The sequence below is a fragment of the Suncus etruscus genome, assembly GCF_024139225.1.
Source record: "Suncus etruscus isolate mSunEtr1 chromosome X unlocalized genomic scaffold, mSunEtr1.pri.cur SUPER_X_unloc_8, whole genome shotgun sequence".
In the NCBI taxonomy this organism is placed as follows: Eukaryota; Metazoa; Chordata; class Mammalia; order Eulipotyphla; family Soricidae; genus Suncus; species Suncus etruscus.
Genome location: NW_026060328.1, coordinates 226360 through 248568, shown reverse-complemented (window position 1 = coordinate 248568; position 22209 = coordinate 226360). Strand labels below are relative to the sequence as shown.

The following is a 22209-nucleotide window of genomic DNA, read 5'->3' as shown; positions in this document are numbered from 1 at the left end:
AAATTTAGAATTTTAGAATATAGCATTTAGAATTTTAGAATGTAGAATGGTATGATATAGAATTTAGAATTTTAGAAATTAGAATTTTAGAATATAGAATAGAGAATTATTGAATTTAGAATTTAGAATTTTACAATATAGAATTTAGAATTTTAGAATATGAAAATTATAGTATTAAATTATAGAATGTAGAAGTTTAGAATTTAGACTTTAGAATTTAGAATTTTTGAATTTAGCACTTAGAATTTTACAATATAGAATTTAGAATTTTAGAATATGAAATTTAGAATTTTAGAATTTAGAAGTTTAGAATTTAGACTTTAGAATTAAAAATTTTAGAAGTTATATCTTAGAATTTTAAAATATAAAATTTATAATTTTAGAATTTAAAATTCAGACTTTTAGAATACAGAATTTAAAATTTTTTGAGTTTAGAATTCAAAGTTTGAATTATCGAATTTTAGAATCAAATATAGAACTTACTTTTTAGAATTTAAAATCTTATATTTTAGAATAAAGGTTTAAGATTTTTAGAATATTGAACTTAGAAATTTAGAATTAAGCACGTAGAGTTTTAGAATATAGAATTCAAAATTTGAGGACTTAGATTTTAGAATTTAGAATTTTAGAAGATATAATTTTATAAAAAAGGAATATAGAATTTAAGAATTTAGAACTTAGAATTTTAGAAAATAGAATTTAGAATTTTAGAATGTGAAATATATAATTTAGAATTTAGATTTCAGAATTTAATATTTTAGATGTTAGAATTCTATGAATTTATTATCAATTTAGAATTTTATTTGATTATTGATGGTTTTTTTGTTTCCTTTATGGATTTTGGGCCACAGCAGGTGTCGTGAATTGGTTTCACCTGGCTATGGACTCAGAAATTGTTTCGTGTTTTGGGAACGATATAGGATGCAGGGTTATGAAACCACAGTCTGTCCTTGGCTGGCACTGGCCAGGCAGATGCCAACACTTGCGATCCACAAGCCCAAGTAATGAAGAATTTTAGAATTTGGAATTCTAGGAATTGAGAATTTAGAATGTTAGAATTTAGAATTGTAGACTCTAGAATTTAGAATTTTCAAGTATAGAAATCAAATTTTGTTTTATCGAATTTTAGAATTGAATTTAGAATTTACTTTTTAGAATGTAGAATCTTAGATTTTAGAATATAGAATTAAGAATTCTAGAATATAGATTTTAGAATTATAGAATTTAGAATTTAAGAATATGGAATACATAATTTTAGAATTTAAAACTTAGAAGTTTAGAATTTAGAGTTTAGTATTTAGTATCTTTGAAGTTTGAATTTTAGCATTTACAAATTAGAATTTTAGGATATAGAATTTAGAATTTTGAATCTAGAATGTAGAATTTTAGAATATAGAATTCAGAACTTTAGAATATAGATTTTATAATTTAGATTTTAAGAAGTTAGAATATTAGAATATAGACTATAGAATTTTAGAATTTAGAATTTTAGAATATTGGATTTAGAATTTTAGAATATAAAATTTAGAATTTTAGAATATAGAATTTAGAATTTTAGAATATAGAATTTAGAATTTTAGAAAATAGAATTTAGAATTTTAGACTATAGAATTTATAGTTTTAGAATGTAGAATGTAGAATTGTATAACATAATATTTAGAATTTTTGAATTTAGATTTTAGAATTTAGGATTTTGTGGCAGGCTACAAAATTAACACACAAAAATCAATGGCCTTTCTATACACCAATACTAATAAGGAAGAAATGGACATTAAGAAAACAACTCCATTCACTATAGTGTCACACAAACTCAAATATCTTGGAATCAACTTGACTAAAAATGTGAAGGACCTATACAAGGAAAACTATAAAACTCTGCTCCAAGAAATAAGAGAGGACACGCGGAAATGGAAGCACATACCCTGCTCATGGATTAGCAGGATTAACATCATTAAAATGGCAATACTCCCCAAAGCACTGTACAGATTTAATGCGATCCCCCTAAAGATACCCATGACATTCTTCAAAGAAGTGGACCAGGCACTTTTGAAATTTATTTGGAACAATAAACACCCTCGAATAGCTAAAGCAATCATTGGGGAAAAGAATATGGGAGGAATTACTTTCCACAACTTTAAACTTTACTACAAAGCAATAGTTATCAAAACAGCATGGTATTGGAATAAGGACAGGCCCTCAGATCAGTGGAATAAGCTTGAATACTCAGAGAATGTTCCCCAGACATACAATCACCTAATTTTTGATAAAGGAGCAAAAAATTCTAAATGGAACAAAAAAAGCCTCTTCAACAAGTGGTGTTGGCACAACTGGGTAGCCACTTGCAAAAAATTGAACTTAGACCCCCAGCTAACATCATGTACGAAGGTAAAATCCAAATGGATTAAAGACCTCGATATCAGCCCCAAAACCATAAGATATATAGAACAATACGTAGGTAAAACACTCCAGGACATTGAGGCTAAAGGCATCTTCAAGGAAGAAACTGCACTCTCCAAGCAAGTGACAGCAGAAATTAACAGATGGGAATATATTAAGCTGAGAAGCTTCTGCACCTCAAAGGAAATAGTGCCCAAGATACAAGAGCCACCCACTGAGTGGGAGAAACTATTCACCCAATACCCATCAGATAAAGGGCTAATCTCCAAAATATACAAGGCACTGACAGAAATTTACAAGAAAAAACATCTAATCCCATCAAAAAATGGGGAGAAGAAATGAACAGACACTTTGACAAAGAAGAAATACAGATGGCCAAAAGACACATGAAAAAGTGCTCCACATCACTAATCATCAGGGAGATGCAAATCAAAACAACGATGAGATACCACCTCACACCACAGAGAATGGCACACATCACAAAGAATGAGAATAAACAGTGTTGGCGGGGATGTGGGGAGAAAGGAACTCTTATCCACTGCTGGTGGGAATGCCGTCTAGTTCAACCTTTATGGAAAGCGATATGGAGATTCCTCCAAAAACTGGAAATCGAGCTCCCATACGATCCAGCTATACCACTCCTAGGAATATACCCTAGGAACACAAAAACACAATACAAAAACCCCTTCCTTACACCTATATTCATTGCAGCACTATTTACCATAGCAAGACTCTGGAAACAACCAAGATGTCCTTCAACAGACGAATGGCTAAAGAAACTGTGGTACATATACACAATGGAATATTATGCAGCTGTCAGGAGAGATGAAGTCATGAAATTTTCCTATAAATGGATGTACACGGAATCTATTATGCTGAGTGAAATAAGTCAGAGAGAGAGAGAAAAACGCAGAATGGTCTCACACATTTATGGGTTTTAAGAAAAATGAAATACATTCTTGCAATAATAACTTTCAGACACAAAAGAGAAAAGAGCTGAAAGTTCCAGCTCACCTCAGGAAGCTCATCACAAAGAGTGATGAGTTTAGTTGGATAAATACTACATTTTGAACTGTCCTAATAATGAGAATGTATGAGGGAAATTGAGAACCTGTTTAGAGTACAGGCAGGGGTCGGGTGGGGAGGAGGGAGACTTGGGACATTGGTGATGGGAATGTTGCACTGGTGATCGGTGGTAAAAAAAAAAAAGAAAATAGCAGTACTCTCTAGATCTTAAAATGAAGGAAGATGGATGAAATGCCTTCATAATGAGGGGTGATGGCTAATTCACCTGACCTTTTATTTCTGAAGATTCGAGAGATAAGATACTTAAAATGCCATACACTGATTATCTAAGTGATATCTGGAATATGAGAAGGTACTGAGTTGTTACTCATTTTCTGACAAGTTTCTAAATGTCACCATCAGCTGACTCTTGGAGTAGGAGATAGGGATTGAGGGAGAATGATAATCTTCTCTGGGGAAAGACTATTGCCTTTTTTTTTGTGGGGTCACTCCTGGCTCAGGAGCTATATCAGCCTCTATGCCCAGCAACAGTTGGGGGAACATGTGGTGCCAGGAATTGAATCCAGGCTTTGGGCATGCAAAGCCTGTGCTAAAACTATTGAACTATATCTCTGGCCCGAATCTTGTTTTCTTTTGTTCATATCTCCATTATTTTGTCTCCAACTTTCCACTTCTTGGTCCTAATCCTTCTAAGAAAGTAGCATTAATTGTTAAAGGGGTAATGTTTATTATGGAATAAGGCACTTAGCCTCTCCTTAACTCAGTTTTGACGCTGAAGAATTTTGTCTTCCTTCCTAGAAGGGCAAAAACTCCTGCCCCTCACTGGAGGCAGAAGGAATTCTTGCTGATGTCAATTCTTTAGTGCTTCACATAGTCTGCCACAGTTTTTACGTCTTTCAGAGGATTAATAAATAGTATTAAGGAAATACAACTCATTAACTGAACTCTACAAGTAGTAGATGATGATCTGATCTTTTGTCAAACCAAAATTCTAAGAATGTGCAGGGATATTGGAACTTGACTATATTAGAAGAATGTTGGGCCCGGAGAGATAGCACAGCGGCGTTTGCCTTGCAAGCAGTCGATCCAGGACCTAAGGTGGTTGGTTCGAATCCCGGTGTCCCATATGGTCCCCTGTGCCTGCCAGGAGCTATTTCTGAGCAGACAGCGAGGAGTAACCCCTGAGCAATGCCGGGTGTGGCCCCAAAATCAAAACCAAAAAGAAGAAGAAGAATTAGTTAGCAAGGAATTTTTTAATGCTAGTCAACACCAGAGAGCTCTACCAAGCTGAGCTGCTTTGCATGCAGGAGACCCAGGTTCTCTCTCTCTCTCTCTCTCTCTCTCTCTCTCTCTCTCTCTCTCTCTCTCTCTCTCACGTGTTGCTGTTGCTCAATCACTCAACATTGCTCTTTTTGTCATTCATTGTGTCAGTCATCTTTGAAAATATACCATAACTGTTGATGGTCACATTTCTGGGAAGACTCTTGACTCTGCTCTTTGTGACTCTGGTTTAAGAAAAGGTAAGATAGAGGCCAGAGAGATAGTACAGCATGTTAGTTCCTTGCCTTGCTCATGCTTGTACCCCATATGGGTCCACCCACTCCACCAGCCAGAAGTGATCCCCTAGCAAAGAGCCAGAAAAGAGCCCTGAATATCACTGAATGTGCTCAAACCACCAGGAAAAAAAGGTAATAATAGTTACTGTTTTTAAGTTTATATCACTTAAATATTTCATTTTGTTTTGTGGTTCATACCAGGCATACTCAGGGTTTACTCCTGGCTCTGTGCTCAAGGACCACTTCTGGCAGTGCTTGGGGAATCCTATGTGGTGCCAGGGATTGAACCTGGGTCAGCTAAGGACAAGGCAAAGTACCCTAACCCCTGTGTCATCTCTCCACCCCTATATATCACTTGTCACCAATCCAATTTATTTTCTGCTGCACAAATCCCAAGAAATTCCTGAACATTTATGTTTCTCATACCCTTTAATTAAGTTGTTTTTTTTTTTTAGAACCATAATATGGAACCCAGGATCTCAAACATGCAAGGAATGAGCTCTGCCTATGATCTCTAACCCCAGCTCTATTTTTCCCATAGTTTTCTTTTTAATATCGGGGCCACTTCCTGGCATCTTGGAGGTGTGTGTGGGGTATGGGGGTGGAGGAAATGCAGTGAGGTTGAACTCTGGCCTCACATACAATGCTCTATCACTCCAGCCACATCTCTGGCCCTTCCTGTACTGTTTATTCCTGTCCTATTTTCCCTATTTGCTGATGGTTATTGTTTAAATATAGCAAATGAAATGCCAGCTGTGGTACCTACGAAACAAAACAGACAATTCCTATGACCATCTATTTACAATATAAAGCAGCCAAACAAGACTTAGAGGCTCTGGAATGCTGCCCTGATTCTTTCTGATGTAGGGAATAGGAAGATGGAGCCAAGTGGAGGTTTCTCTTGGCTGCCCCAGTAAGTCCCAAAGTGTACTCTGGGGAGGCAAGTCTAAGAGTGCTCCAGACGGAGAGAGAGATCTAAATGACCAAAGAACATCAGAGTAAGAAAAGAGGAAGTTGAAGAACTCACAGGCTCCCCAAACAACAGCAAAGCAGCCCAGAGGTGCAGGAAGTTAGGGATGCCAACTAATTCCCTCAATGCTACTCCCAAATCCTTTTGGAGGGAAGGAGTGTCTAAAAGCTTTCAGACACAGCTAAGAAAGCAATGAAACTGGGAACAGCAACAAGAGCTGTAGCCACAGGATTTCACAATAAAACAAACCTTAGTTAGGTCATTGGTGGTTCAAAAATAATTTAAAAAAAGAAAAAAGAACCCAAATAAAAAACTTGCTGTTCTCACGACCCAGCTTCTCTAAGCCTAATCATATTAGACCACCTATGATTTGTTTTCCACTGTTCCTTCACATCTGGCTCCTGCTGGCTATCAAAATAAGACTTAAGGATCTTCCACTTCAAGCTGTTGGTGATAAACCTGGACAGAGCAGTTAGACTATGTGTCTATGTGTTTGAAGGAAGATGGCTAGTGAGGTTTCTTTTTGCAGTGACCTCCCCAGTTTGGGAGTGTGGACATTGTAAATCATAGCTCTCCAGTGTCTTATATGCTGGTTGGGAGTTGGGTGCTCCCGTAACTGTGCTGGGGCTGCCAAGTAGCAGTTGGTCCCCTGTGGTTGGCAGAATATTGATTGCCTATTAGATGTTCCGTATCCACCATGCTAAAGGCTCCCTGAATGCTTCTTGGGAGCCCCTAGAAGATCATTTTTCTTGGAAGTGCTGTAAATCCTTATTTAACTCCTAGGTTTGTGTAAACTGCAACTTGAAGCAAAAGGACAAAGAACAAAGCGGATCTTGGAATTAGGTTATTTCCTTCCACCCATGTCTGGGCTGTTTTTCTGTCTCATCAGTGTTTTACTAAAACAGCATGCAACAAATAAAACCTCACTCCTGCAGCTGCTTCCGAGCAGGGGAAAGAAAAGACTTTAAAAAACAAACCCTATCTCCAGATTTCTGCTCTGGCTCCAAGGGATGCCAGAACAGTGCTCGAGTCCTAAACACCTGCAAGAAGATGCCTTCTAAAGCCTCAGCAAACACTCCCTTTTTAATTTTCTCTATTGCATTTTAGCATCCTTCCCCCCACTCTAAGGCAAGCTTTGATTTGTCCTTATAAATGTCTTCAAGCACAGACAAATCTCTCCTGCCTCACTTTTACCTCTTTGGTGGGTTTTTCAGTCCTTTAGATCTTGCTAACTCCTAAATGATGATCTTTATTCTTGCTAATCGGCCTGCACTTAACGGATGTCATTTCCGCTCCGTTCATCTTTTCAGTCAGGCCAGGTCTGTGAGGCGCTGAGGCTTTGCTGTCTGTCCTGTTATGAGGGATATGACTGGTGCGTCCAGACACAGAAGACTCGATGAGTATTACTTTGAGGTTTAATTGCACCAGTCCCCAGGCAGCTCCTCTAAAGAATAAACCCACTGCAAAGTCCAGCTCCCTACGTGGCAGGGAGCCCCCTCAGACACTTCTCATAGAACCGGGTCCTGGATATTTTTAGGCCTTACTTTTCATGGAAGCTTCCCGTTCACCGCTCGCAGGAAATCTTTTCTGGGACATAATCCACTCATTTCCTGAAGCTTTCCTCTCCCCATTGTGTCAGTGTGGGGCCAAATTCAGTCAGAAGCTTGGGATGTGTGTGTGTTCTCCACTTTGTGGAACTCCAGAAAGCTGCCTCTCTCCTATTTCCAGGACTGCTATGCTTTGGCTCCCTCAGGCTGCCTGGCACAAATGGTGTGTGTGTGTGTGTTCACTTCTATGTCTTGTGTCTGGAGGGTGTGTGTGTATGTGTGTGTGTGTGTGTTCACTTCCATGTCTTGTGTCTGGAGGGTGTCCACTGTGGGTGAGAGACCAAGAGCAACTTAGTGATGGGGCTTGGGTGGGGGGCATTACCTGGTTTTCCTTCTCTGCTGCTGCCCCTCCCCAGCTCCTTTATTCATTGTGAGATTGGTCTGAGTTAGTTCATCCAGGGCCACTCAGACCTCTCTGGGGTCCAAGTTGCCATGTTCCTTGCACAATGAGGACTTGGCACTTAGACAAAAAGGTTTTCATTTGAGACAAGGGAATAATTTCTTGTTGGTTTGTGAGCTTTTCAATGTACTTGCTTATGGAGCACTAAAAGTCTGTTTTGTTTTGATTTAGGCTCTTAAGAATGTCAATGGGAGGGGCCGGGCTGTGGCGCTAGAGATAAGGTGCCAGCCTTGCCTGAACTAGCCTTGGATGGACTGTGGTTTGATCCCCCGGTGTCCCATATGGTCCCCCAAGCCAGGAGCAACTTCTGAGCGCATAGCCAGGAGTAACCCCTGAGTGTTACCAGGTGTGGCCCAAAAACCAAAAAAAAAAAAAGTATGTCAATGGGAGTCCAAGAGATAGCAAAGAGCTTAGGGGGGATAGGGTGCTTGCCTTGTATATAGCTGACTTGGGTTTGATCCCCAGCACTATTTACATATGGTACCCTGAACCCTTCAAGGGGTGATTTGAGCACAGAGTGAATACCTGAGTATCACTGGGTGTATGGTACACTTACTTGTGTATTCAAGTAAATAGGATTTTTTTTAATCCATAAAGTTTCTGACCCATAGGTAACACTCGAATGTTAAACTAAAAAATAGGTAGTATAAAGGGGTATTTCATGAGCTGACATGTGAAGGTGCTATGCAGGAAATATAAAACATTGCCCTTGCTTGCTTTGAGGTACCACGTGAGCATTTTCTCTCTGCAGTTACCTCTTCTCCCAGACTCTCCTGACTATCCTGTCCTTCACTCACACTCAAGTCAGAGTAGGCTCTCCTTTATTTTAGTATGTGAGCACAGTTTCCTTCTGAAATCAAACTGCTGTTCCCTGCAACCAACTGCTGCTGTGCAATGCTTGGCACAAAGTTGAGTTTCTTAAAAAAGAATGTGTGTGAGAAGCTATGAAATGTAACTCATTTCCCAGTCACAGGGGTCTGCACTTAGTCATTCAGATTTATTTTGGGGCTAAAGGGAGGCTATGTAGGTGATTTTAGGGGCCAATTCTGGCTCCATGATCAGAGGAATCTCTGGTACCAGAGACCAATCCTAGAGTTCCCATGTGCAAAGCCAATGCCTCAGCCCTTTGAGCCAACTCATTGTTGTCCCCCCCTTTTTTTCATACCTAAGGATCAGTGTGAAATGGAAACCACCCCAGTATCTTTAAACAAGAAGGGATTTAATGCAAGGAGTTGTATTTGACAGTCAGTAAGAATCTCCAGTGTTTTGTTGTTGGGTTTAGGGCTGCAGGGAAGATGCATACTCCCTGCCTACTCTCAGCAGTGAAAGAGTGGTTGAGAAATCAGAACAGAGAAACAAATGTTACCATGGCCTGGTGCTCGGTTGGGAAGTCCCCAAATGCCTAAGCTGCATAGATAGAAACTTTTAGGATCACATTTGCATTTGCCAGAGAAACAAAACAACCCAATTAGAGAACAGGAAAATGGTTGTGGCCTTATTTTCTGAATTAGTTCAATGATTGACAAATGTGCTGCAAGCAAGTCTGGTAGAAGTCTCCTTCCCTCCCTCCCTCCTTACCTCCCTCCTTCCCTCCCTCCTCCCTTCCTTCCCTCCATCCCTCCCTCCTTCCCTTCCTCACTCCCTCCCTCCCTCCCTCCCTCCCTTCCTTCCTTCCTTCCTTCCCTTTCTTTTTTCTGTTTTACAGCATTTTCAACAGGAAGTGAGTGGCCTTGAGTTTGAGCCACTCCAACCTCATCTAAAAAGCATTTCAGATTGTAATATAATTAAAGGTTATAATTTCAAAAAAGCAATTAAAAAGTAGGAAATTCAAAAAAAAAGAATATAGAATTTTTGAATTTAGAATTTTACAATATAGAATTTAGAATTTTAGAATATGAATTTTAGAATATAGAATTCAAAAGTTTAGAATTTAGAATTTTTGAATTTAGCATTTAGAATTTTACAATGTAGAATTTAGAATTTAGAATTTGAAATTTAGAATTTTAGAATTTAGAATTTAGATTTTAGAATTTTAAAATATAGAATTTAGAATTTTAGAATTTAAAATGCAGACTTTTAAAATACAGAATTTAAAATTTTCGAGTTTAGAATTCAAATTTTGAATTATGAATTTTAGATACAAATTTAGAACATACATTTTAGAATTTAGAATCTTATATTTTAGAACAAAGATTTAAAAATTTTAGAATATAGAACTTAGAATTTTAGTATATAGAATTTTAGAGTTTAGAATGTAGAATTTTAGAATATAAAATTTAGAATTTTAGAATATACAAATTAGAATTTTAGAATTTAGAATTTTAGACTGTAGAATTTAAAATACAGAATTAAGAATTTTAGAATTCAGAATTTAGAATGTTAAAAATTTAGAATAAAATGTAGATATTAATCAATTAGAATTTTATTTATTTATGGTTTTTTGAGTTTCCTTTATGAGTTTTGGGCCACAGCAGGTGTCGTGAATTGATTTCACCTGACTATGGACTCAGAAATTGTTCCGTGTTTTGGGAAGCAAATGGGATGCAGGGTCATGAAACCACAGTGTGTCCTAGGCTGGAACTGGCCAGGCAGATGCCAACACTTGCGCCCCCACAAGCCCAAGTAATGTAGAATTTTAGAATTTAGAATTCTAGGAATTTAGAATGTTAGAATTTAGGTTTTAAGACTCTAGAATTTATAATTTTCGAGTTTAGAAATTAAAACGTGAACTTTGGCTGAAGGAGTCCTAGAGGTAAAGATACAGATTTCAGGGAAAAGCCTTTCTCTCCCTCTGGGCTCCACAAAAATTGTCTTTAGGGCATTTTCAGAACTTAGACTTCAGTATCTTTTCTGACCCCATTGTGTTCAGTAGCAGTCATGCGGGGAGTGGTGCAGTAGGTTTGTGGAGATAAATGGATATGAGATGAGATCTCTTTAGGCCATATAACAAAACTCTTAAAATGGTCTGTTCTTCAAATTTGCATTTCTTTGACTTTTATGTTCCCTAGTGAATATGAATTTCCTTCTCTGTTTCTTCACACTATGGTATTGTTTGCTTATTACTCTTTTAAATATTAAACAAAACACTCTCTGGAGTACTGTAAATATGTATTTCCTTCAGAAAACAATGTGCTTGCTTAGCCAGCAGTTTAATAGTCCACTTGCCTTCTCAATAGAATAAACAAGACATTGGAAGGTAAATTTGTTTTACAAGGCATTTAAAGTTAATTCTGTGGGTTTTATAACCTGACATGAATTGAAATCTCCCCCAGAAAAGCAGAAAAATTGTCAAAAATCTCAGCACTCACTGGATCTTGGGGCCAAACAAAGTTAAGAACAAGACTCTGAGAAACATAAAGAACTGAAATTCAAGGGATCACGTGTCATTTTCCAGATTCATGAAGCATTGTCTGTAAAAACTGTGAGGCCCCCACATAATCCTATGCCTGAGGAATGTTATCAGCCTATGAATCATGTGTGTTTCCATAGCCATGCAGCTATCCTGGCATGACACTTTCTGTGTTTCAGATTTTCATTCTTGATGGCCTGTAATTTGGCTTGAGCTGCAAGCCTCAGGTGCTACTCCAACATGTGGCTGAAAATCACTGCAGCTGAAAGAACAAAAAGATTATTGGTCAGTGCAACCTAATTTTTATTTAGACAAAAGAAGACAAAGTTTGAGCTGTTTGGTCACACAAGAAGCCACAAACAGACTCCTAAAAGGATGATGACAGTTGGAATGAGAGGAAATATGAGGCTCCTGTGTATACCAGGAAAGGTTGCAAATGAGGAGATAGGACATAGACCTCACTCTGACACATCATGGCTGCTTATTATGGTTTACTGAACTATTGAGGGGGGCATTTTCATTATTTTGTGGACAGAGATAAAGTGAGAACTTTTATTATCTCAAACGGAAGCTTTGCAACTTTGAAGACTCAAAGCTGGTACATACCATTTGTTACCATTTATTTAAGGCTGTTTTGTAATGGGGCTGAGGATGTGATTCAGGAAGAGCTCATGCCTTACATGGCTGGGTTCAAGCCCTATCATTGACCCAAACCAAAAACAGTGATTAAGCATTATATAGAATTATAAAACTTTATACCCCAAAATTATGCTGTAAACTGCTCTAATTTCATTAAAAATTAAAATTTAAAACTAATTTGTAGAATAAGAGTTGTGGTCTTAATTGTGTCCCATCCCACTCAGTATACACCTTGTTACTCATTGGTTGGAAACATTTTTGAACATAGTACCTTGGATTGGTGTTCAGACCACCTAATCCCATCTGCAGGTGTAGTTTGTCCCTTCCTAATAAATACTTTGGGTTTCAGAAATACAATCACTTGCATTTATGGACTTCAGAGCTTCCTGCGTCTTAGGAGCTGCAGGTTTACATTTTGGAATCCTGAACCTGTTTCTCTCTCTTTTATCTGTGTCTGTGTGTATGTGTGTGTGTGTATTATTTCCTATATTGAGGTGTGCTTCCAGACCCATGTCTCTCCAGTGTACTGGTTCTGGAACCCAAGGCCTAATCCTAGCAGATGGTGCCTAGAATAGGGACTCAACCGAGAATTGGTGGGATGTTCATTTTGTGGATTCTTAAGTGGATTTTTACCACTCTGAGTTTCTATCTATTTGGATTAGTATTATGACGTAGGTTTGTTTTGAATTGAAGGACCTTGTTCTTTTCCTTATGCGAATTGCTACCTTCTTTTTCCCAACACTCAAAGTAGAACATACTGATGTGATATTTTATGCAATGGGGCATCAATATTGCTTTTACTTGTTATGTTAGTTTGGAAGAATTGTGAAATGCAAGAAAAATGCGGGTTGAATATTGACTGATCACAAAAGTGTCTGAAATACTCTCAAAATATTCTGAATTATCACAAAATTTTGAAGTGCTTTCAATTGTTTCTGAAAGATCCTAAATGATTAAGGAATATAAGTATTTTTCTAGCTAACACACGTGGTCAAGCCAAAACCCCTGAGGTTGGTGTTCCACTGCCCTCTACTGGCACTAGGCCTGAAAAGCCTCCAATATTTTACCCCCAAAAGTGGTCTCAAATGAAACTAATGTAGCCCAATGATCTGAATCAGAGGGTAGATCTGTAAGATTATCACCCAACCCCCCCCACTGCTGCTCTGAGTGTGGAACAAATCTACTTCTCTCACAATGGATATTTAATAGAGAGATTGGCATAAATACAGAATCATAATTAAGACGTACATGCCAGAAAATGATTAATATATATAATCATACTAAAATACAAACATGTTCTAATCTGGACTTCTAAATAGGTTTATAATAAATACAATAGAAATAATAAGGTTGATAAGTACCCTTTGAAATCTATTTTTGTTCAGAAAGCCAAAAATAAGGATAGGTGATATCTTTCAGAGTTCAACTAGTTGGTGGTGAGACTAAATGCTGAAAAAAATGAGTACTTTTCTAGTTAATGCAAAGAATTTTTGGAAAATAAATGGAAGAGAAGTCTTACGTTTCTTTCTTACCTTTCACTCGAAACTTGCCAATTGTCAACTAAAATGTCCTGTACAATGTGCCAACTTCAGATACTGCCACCGCTTCCATTACATTTGTTTCATTAAGAGTGAATGAAGACATAGTAATGGCATTGCATATACCTGCAAAGGTACATTTGCAAAAACACAAATATACCAAAAAATGAATCCAGGATAGTTTATTTATATAAATGAATTCGAATGTCAAAGGGTCCTAGAACAGCTAAGAATTGAACCCCACATCACTACCTCCATTTTCTTCTACCAGGGACTTTATTTCCTGTTTGTTTTGGGGCCACATGGACTTCACACTCAGGGATCACTCTTGGAGGAACTTGAGGGCCATATACAGTGCCAAGGATCGAACAGCCGTGTACAAGGCAAGCACCCTGACTACTGTACAATCTGGCCTATTCCACCACAAATTTTCTTTTTTGTTTTGTTTTTTTCTTTTTTGGGCCACACCCGTTTGATGTTCAGGGGTTACTCCTGGCTAAGCGCTCAGAAATTGCCCCTGGCTTGCAGGGACAATGTGGGACACTGGGGATCGAAGCGTGGCCCTTCCTTGGCTAGTGCTTGCAAGGCAGGCACCTTACCGCTAGTGCCACCTCGCCAGCCCCTCCACCACAAATTATCAAGGCAAGTTCTAATAATTACCTTTTCAGTGATCGTGGATCTCTACTGCAGCCAATGGGATAAACATATTGCATCTTTTCATCTTCCTTTGTTTAATTTTTGTAGACATTTAACAAAAATCCTACTATTTATCATTTCCCAAGGCAATGCCATAACATAAAATCACATCTTTAATTGGTTCAGGTATTCTGTAAGCCAAAACATGCAATGACATTTCTCATAGCAGTTGATAAATGTTAATCTACATCTGCATTGCACATAAATTCTAATTGCACTTGAAATTCTAAGATATAAAGGTCAAAAGTATGAATCTAGGAAGCAGTGTGGGAACTTCCTTTAGATTTGTTAATAGCATGAGAAAGGGTCATTAAATTAGGTGAAAATTTAGGACGGTTTAGGGAAGAAGTAAATTAGTACAGTACAAGTCATATATTTGTATAATTCAATTTGTTCTTATAGTTATCACATTCCCCAAGTTCAGGTCTAGATGCTTTATTGGAGGCAATAAGATAAAAACCAAAAGAGAGGGCCTTAGACTTGATTCTCATTAAGAATCAAATGTGCAAAGAAGAGGACCTTTCAGCAGTAATATATTTCATAACAGTTTTCACATATGACAATCTACAAGAGTCCAGGAAAGCACATGAACTTAGGGAATGTGAGGCTCTGAGAGACAATTTATGATATATATTATAATGTCATTGTTACGCACAATAGAGTATCTGAAAAAAAAAGGATGTAGGAGAGAGATTACCAAGTGAAAACAAAACAATCACTCTCAGAATGAGATCGTTGAAAGTTAGACAAATAGTGGTACTGAACTAGGACAAAAAAAGTGCAGCTATAACATCCTTCATACATATTTTCTGAATGTGTCACCCATTTTCTAAAGAGTTCTATTGATATTTGAAGACGATCTTTAATGCCCAACCAGCACAGTTAAAAAAAGTTTCTCCAAATATAATCTTGAAGGAAAATTCAAAGAAAAACATTTTATCTTGCATGACCACATTTATTTTTCAGCCCTCTATAATAAAGTATTTCATAAAAAATTGTTACACAGATATTTAAAAACATCCTTCCAATAACATAGGATTGTGTAAAAATTAGCTTTTGTAGCAAATGTAAGATGCAGAAAAAGATATCCAGAGAAGTTCTCAGGTACCAAATAAACTCCTAAGGCTCCATTCATTCTCTCACCTGCCATTTATTCACTCTCATTCTCATTCATTCGTTCTCCCATCTATTCACATTCATCCTCTCATCCATTCATTCACTCACATTCATTCCTCCATTCATTCCCATCAAATCTCTTCTCCATCTTTTATTGATCTTCATTCTCTCCTCCATGCATTTATTCATTCTCTCATGCAACTGTCTATTTATACATTGACCTTCATTCTTTCATCCATTCCTTATCACTCGCCCATCCATTCATACTTTCACCCATCCATTTTCATTCATTCTCCCATCCACCCATCATTCATTCATTCACATTCATCCTTCAGCCATTCATTAAATCACATTCATTCTCTCCTCCATCCAGTCATTCACTCTCAACCATCTATCCATCCATTCATTTCTCCATTCATTATATCATACAACTCTCCATTCATTCACCTTCATTCATTCATTCTCTCACCCATCCATCTATTCCTATTTTTCATCCATCTATTCTTATTCATTCTCCAATCCATCCATTCATTCATCCTCTTAGCTATTAGATCACATTCATTCTCTCATCTGTTCATCCATTCTCTCATCCACCCATTCATTCCTTACTCCATTGATTCACCCTTTCATCCATCCATGCATTCTCTCATCCATCCATCCATCCATTTTTTATACACCCATTCATTCTCTCATCCATCCATTCAATTCTCTTTCATTCATTCATCTTCTCATTCATCCACTCATTCTCAACCATTCATTCTTTTATATATTATTCACTCACTTTCTTATACATTCACTCATTCTCTCATCCATCATCCATTCATTTACTCTCCTCCATTCATTAACTCTGATTCATTCATTCATTCATTCATTTTCTCATCTATCCATTCACTACTCTCATCCATTCATCCATCATTCTCTCACCACACTTTCATTCACTCTCTTCTATACATCCATTCTCTCATCCATCCTTTCACTCAGCCATCCATTTATTCTTTCATCTATCCACCCATCCATTCTCTCATCCATCCTTTCATACACTCTCATCCATCCATCCACTTATTCTTTCATCTATCCACCCATCCATTCTCTCATCTATCCATCCATCCATATCAAGTCTCTCCTCCATCCATGCATCCATTCACTACCTTCATTTTGTCCTCCACCCACCCACCAGCCCATCCATTCCCCCTCACCAGGCCCCACTCCCTGGAGTGCCGTGCCGGCTCCCTGTAGCAGGTGCCACTCACTGTGAGAGGAAGGCGGCAGAAACTCTGGCGTCCGGAAGGTGCACACGGTGGCAGGGCCCTCAGCCCCCGAGGACAGCGCCTGTACTTCCAGGTGATAGAAGGTGGCCGGCTTCAGGTCGGACATGGTGAGTACCAAGAGATCCTGGGGAGGCCGATAAAGTGGGGTCACATCCTGTAACAAGTGGCTCTTCTTGGAGGTGCGTTTGGGGAAGAGGTCCCCCTAGGCATCACCCCCGTATTTTCTGCCACTGACGACTGCCCCATTGGGGTGTCCCATGAAAACTGAAGTTTTTTTTGTTTGTTTGTTTTTGGTCACATTCAGAAGCGCTCAGGGGTTCCTCCTGGCTCTGCATTCAGAAATGGCTCCTGCCAGGCTCGGGGAACCATATGGGATGCCAGGATTCGAACCACCGACCTTCTGAATGCAAGGCAAACACCCTACCTCCATGCTATCTCCCCAGCCCCGAAAATTGAATTATTTTAATGCGTGAATTTGTCAGCCATGCTAGGCAGTTCTCAGGGCTGGCTCCTGGGCTCTGTGTTCGAGGGTCATTCTTGGCGGGCTCAGGACAACGTGTGTGGTGTTGGGGATGGAAACCCAGTTGGCCGGATCACAGAATTATTTACCCAGTCATAAAAGTGACTCAGGGAATGTTCCATGTCAGGAAGGGGGCGGCCCAAGTCACAGAGGGGGAGTCTTGAATAATGGAGGTTCTCCTAGGTGACAGAGTGGGTGTCCTGGGTTCCAGAAGGGTTGTCCCAGCTCATGGGGGGGTGTCCCAATTATTGGGGGCTTATAGATCACAGAAGGATTGACCTAGGTTAATACGAGCGTGTCCCGAATAACAGGGGGATTTCCCAGGTGAAAGAGTGGGTGACCCAGGGTCACAGAAGGATAGACCCAGGTCATAAAGAGAGTGTCCCAGATAACAGGGGGTGTCCCAGGTCATGAAAGTGGTGTCCTGAGTGACAGAGGGATGATCCGGATAATGAGGGGGTGTCTGAGTGACAGAAATATTGTCCTAAGTCATGAAGGGGATGCCCCAGAGACAGAGGGGGTGTTCTGGTGACATTGGGGATGTCCTGGATCTCAAAGGGGGTGTCCCACTAAAGGAGGGGTGGCCCAGGTTACCGAGGATGCCAAGCACCACGGGCAGAATGTTTGACTGTAAGATGAGGCTATTAGGGAAACTGGAGTGGCGGCTCTCCAGAGTGGCCTCTGCCCACGTCACCTGGAACCTCGTAAGTGGCTGAGCTGGGTTGGCACCAGCCACCTGCCAGGAGAAGTGGCCTGTGACGTTGGCATCGTGGACCTCTAAGGATGTGGACAGGTCTTCAGGCTTGGCAAGCACTTTGTCGAGCACAGGGCCTAGTGGTTTGTGTGCAGAGAAGGTGGGGGAACAGACAAAAAACGGGGTTGACTCAAGACTGAGTGTCGCTCATAATTGGCAGTGTTCCAGTTCCTGACCTATACTTCCTCCAGGATGTCCCCGGGAGATAAGAGTGAAGTTTGCAGGGCATCCAGAAAATGGGACATCAACAGGATTGTGTGTGAGGATTCATAATGCAAGGAGAAAGCTGGGGGGCCTTAGGGGTGCAGGGTCGCTGGGGGGCCTTAGGGGTGCAGGGATGCTGGGGCATATGTCTGTATATATCCTTGTATGTGCGTGCGTCCATGCGTGTATGTATGTCAGGCACAGCAAAAAGCTCTGCAGTTGGGGTTTGAACAGTGCGGACTAGTGGCTGTGTGGATCAGTGGTATGTGTAGCCATGGCCCTCGTGGACCGGTGGCCTTGTAATTATGACTCCTGCCCCGCGCCATCACGTGGAAGCCACAGACAGCAGAACCAGGGCAGAATTCCCAGGGCAAGTGCTGGCCCCACACTGCCCACTGGGGTGTCTTGATACCCCAAATGCCACCTACCCGCTTCTCCGGGGCAGCGGCTCAGTTTGTGGCTCTTGGACTTGAGTGCGGAGCAAGCAGGGTGGTGAAGAAGACGGTCTCGGCCTTCCGGCGTCCTGTGGGCCACGCGGGCTGCAAGGTCACTTTATACTTGCAGGAAAAGGCCAGGTCTTGGAGAATGAGATAGTTTTCCTAGAGGGTGAGAGGACCAGTGAGTGAGCAAAGGGGTGCCAGAGAGTTGGAAGGTGCCAGTAACCCCTAGTCACAATCCCTGGTTGCCCCCAAAATCCAGATGGTCAGTAAGCAAACCGACAATTAGCCTTCCTTCGGGTGTCCAAAGGTGGACAGATGAACAGACTTGTTTGTGTGTGTTGGGTGAAAGATCTAAGGGTGGCACCAGCGTCCCCCAACACTCACCTGGGTGGTCCCGTATGAGACCCCGGAGCTTTGGTGCTGTTGTGGATGCAAAATTCCGGCAGCCACTCCATGTGGTAGCGGGTCAGACCCGATTTTGCAAAGGCAGGACACGGTCAGAGCTGGCCTGGGGGGTTTGAGTATTGAAGTAACCTTCAGGTCCTGGCTAGACTCGGGGTTCTGTTACTGGGCCTTCCTCCTCATGTACCTTCAGCGTTCTTCCAGTAGATCTTCACCTGAAGCTGGTGGTTCTGGAGGAAGGGGGTCCCCACTTTCAGAGGCCGTGACGGCCGCCGAACGTGGAAAGGCAGCTGCCTGGATGTTGTGGTTTTCCGGTTCTTTCCAAGGGTTTCTTCTGTGACAAAAAACAAACAAACAAACAAAAAACAAAACAAAAAAACCCGACTATTTGGGTCAGTGTGTCTCATGAACACTGGGCAGCACAGGGCATGAGGAGTGAGGGGTACCAGCTAGTTGAGATAAGAGCAGATAAGTGCATCCTTTTGAGGGCACCAGATGCATCTGTGTCACTGGAATGTTGCACGTACCACAGGGATTTAAACTGGGCCCCAGCACTCTCTCACGGGTTTGAGGCTGCGACAAACTGGGCCTGCTGGCACCTTGGCGCTTGGGCAGAAAGCTGGGAGAGGGCTGGCATGATAGCACAGCAGGGAGTGCATTGGCCTGGCACATGGCTGACCTGGATTAATCCCCGACATTCAGGAGGGTTCTCTGCACAGCTCCGGGGGTTGTTTCTGCGTGCAGAGTCAGAAGGAAACCCTAGGTTCACCTTTGGGTCTCACTACTGCTGAGGTGAATTCCCTGGAACCCCAAAAGTACCAAGGACAACATAAGGGGCCAGGGATGGGACTCAAGGCATTAAGTGGCCAGTGACAGCTCAACCCATTGGTCTATGCAATTGGCTCAGTTGGTTTGGGCCCTCCTAAAAATATAAAAAAACTCCGTTGGTTTCTGAGCTACAGCCTAACGTCAATGACTGAACCCCCTTTCGACCTGTGGCCTAGTCTCAGGCCCTGTCCTCAACAGGGAGGCAGGTTTTTAGGGTGGAGTCCCCCCTAGACTGTCCTGGCTGACAATGTAGTTGAGTTTCGACTCTCTAAGAAATTTCCGACAGAGCTGAGACACTCTGTCATGTTTTCACCCTGGCTTTAGATCCGTCTTTGATTCCCTCACTCAGTTTTAGGAGATAAATTGGACAGATTAGGGGTGTCTCTTCTCCCCCTTCCCCCAGATTTGTACTGGAAACAAGTTCAGGGGTATCTGGACTTGTGAGGCATCTGGGATTTCTCAAACCCCAAACTATGCCCCCTGTCTCTAAAACCTTGTGTTTTCAGTACATTGTTAAGTCTTTCTTTTCTTCTTTCTTCCTTCCTACCTTTGCAGTTTCTTTCTCTCTTTCTTCCTTACTTTTTTCCATTTCTTTCTTCTGTTCTTTCCTCTCATTCTTCCTTTCTTTTCTCCTTTCACATTTTCACTTTCTTTCCTCCCATTTTTTATCTTCTTTCCTTCATTTTCTTCCTTAATATATTCTTTTTCTTCCTTCCATTCCCACTTTTCTTCCTTCCATTCTTCCCTATCATTTCTTCACTTCTAATTTCTTTCTCTTTTCTCCTTCCTTCCTCAAATTTATTCTTTATTTTCATTCTTTCTTCTCTCATTCCTTCCATTCCTATAGTCCTTCTTTCCTTCCTTCTGTTCTTTTGTCTCTTTCTTTCTTCACTTGTATTTTCTTTTTTTTCTTTTTCCTTCCTTTTTTTCTTTTATTTCTTTTCTTTTTTTCTCCCATCTCTCCTTTCCCACTTTCTTCTATTTTCTTCCAATCTTTTCTCATTATTTCTTTTCCTCCTTTCCTTCTTTCATTTCTTTCCTTCCTTCTTTCCTCCCTCCTTCTCTCCCTCCCTAACTCGCCCCTTCCTTCCCTCCCTTCTTTCTTCCTTCTGCCCAAACTGGAGACAATATACCCCCGAATGACTGCTCTACAATCCGTCCAAAAAAAAAAAAACCAACTCCCTCTACTCTCCATTTGCCATGACCTTGACTTGGTGACAATGCAACACAGGACATTCTTACATAACCCACACACCGCAGCCTAGGACGTTCTGCATCTTTTTTGGGACATGAACCGTGCCACAAAAACAGGGGGAGAGTTGGAAGTGGGTGCTAGAAAGGGGGATGAAGGGAGCTCAGAGCAGGCAAAGAAGAAGACAGGAGGATGTGGAAGGCACCACACATGGACGGCCCAGGTTTGGATGGGAAGGGAGAAACTGGGGGAACATTGGTGGCAGGATGCAAGCCGGGTTCTGCATTGGAACAGAACATGGCTTGTTCCTAGAACACTGATGGACGGATTTTGGGGGGGGGGGGTTACTCCTGGTTCTGTGCTTAGAAATCGCTACTGGTAGGCTCGGGGGACCATATGGGATGCCAGGAATCGAACCGGGGTCCATCCATGATTGACCGCGTGCAAGGTAAACACCCTACCATTGTGCCATTACTCCAGCCAAACCAGGAATACTTCTTTGCTAAAAGTACCTCTGGATTTTTCCCTCACCCCTACCTGTTCTCCACCCCAGGGGAAGGTCCTTCTCTCCCCAATAAAGACTTTGGGTGTGTGTGTGTGTGTGTCTCAGATTCGAAGCCACTTGCAGGTACAGTTTCCACAACGAGTCTATTTGCCTGCTGGTAGCTATAGCTCGTGTGTGGAAATCTCGCGTGGAAGTTTATGGAACCTTCATGATATTCTTCAACCTCGCGTGCATTATTTTCCCTGTCAGCATTTGCCTCTAGACCCACGCTCCCCACTTCTGCTTCAGGAAACGGAGGTTCCCCACTGAGCTTGGGGGCCTGTTGAGAACCAGTCAGGTCTCTGCAGCCATAGACAGCGGGGTGTCCCACCGCCAAGCTGTGTGCAGGGACTGATTGGGATTGGGGTTCAGGGGAAGGCCAGACTCTGGGTGACAAGCACTGCATCCACAGCTGAGCTCGGAATAGGAGGAAAAAATGCAGCACCCCAGTTGGAGTGTAATTGACTCAGCGTCCCTCCTGGTGCCCAGAAACTGGGGTGCCAAGGTGAAGAAAGGCACACAGGCCTCCTTGAAGCAAAACCATGAGTGACCGAGCACCCCCCCACAGGTGCTGAGCTGAGTGACTTTCGGGGTGCTTGCATCTGGGCGGCTTGCTGGAACCAGAAATGCAGAGCAGAAGTGACAACCTGCTGCCCCATGGACCCACCCAATGACACGTGGACCCCCCCCCAGCCTGGCCAGAGATAGATAGGGATTTTTCTTATGACATCTCCAGGGAACATCAAGACAGGGCAAGGTAGGG

General features: G+C 41.1%; 1 protein-coding gene across 1 annotated transcript in view; it reads right to left on the bottom strand.

The window, feature by feature from the left end:
* Window positions 1-7167: 7167 nt before the first annotated feature.
* The window catches only part of LOC126000663 (anosmin-1-like), a 38542-nt gene continuing 23500 nt past the window's right edge, over window positions 7168-22209 (bottom strand). The window contains 9 exon segments of the mRNA XM_049767837.1: window positions 7168-7426; window positions 13521-13608; window positions 16491-16686; window positions 17693-17913; window positions 18469-18531; window positions 18534-18639; window positions 18865-18887; window positions 18890-18958; window positions 19070-19216. Coding sequence (XP_049623794.1) covers window positions 7168-7426; window positions 13521-13608; window positions 16491-16686; window positions 17693-17913; window positions 18469-18531; window positions 18534-18639; window positions 18865-18887; window positions 18890-18958; window positions 19070-19216 — 1172 coding nt within the window.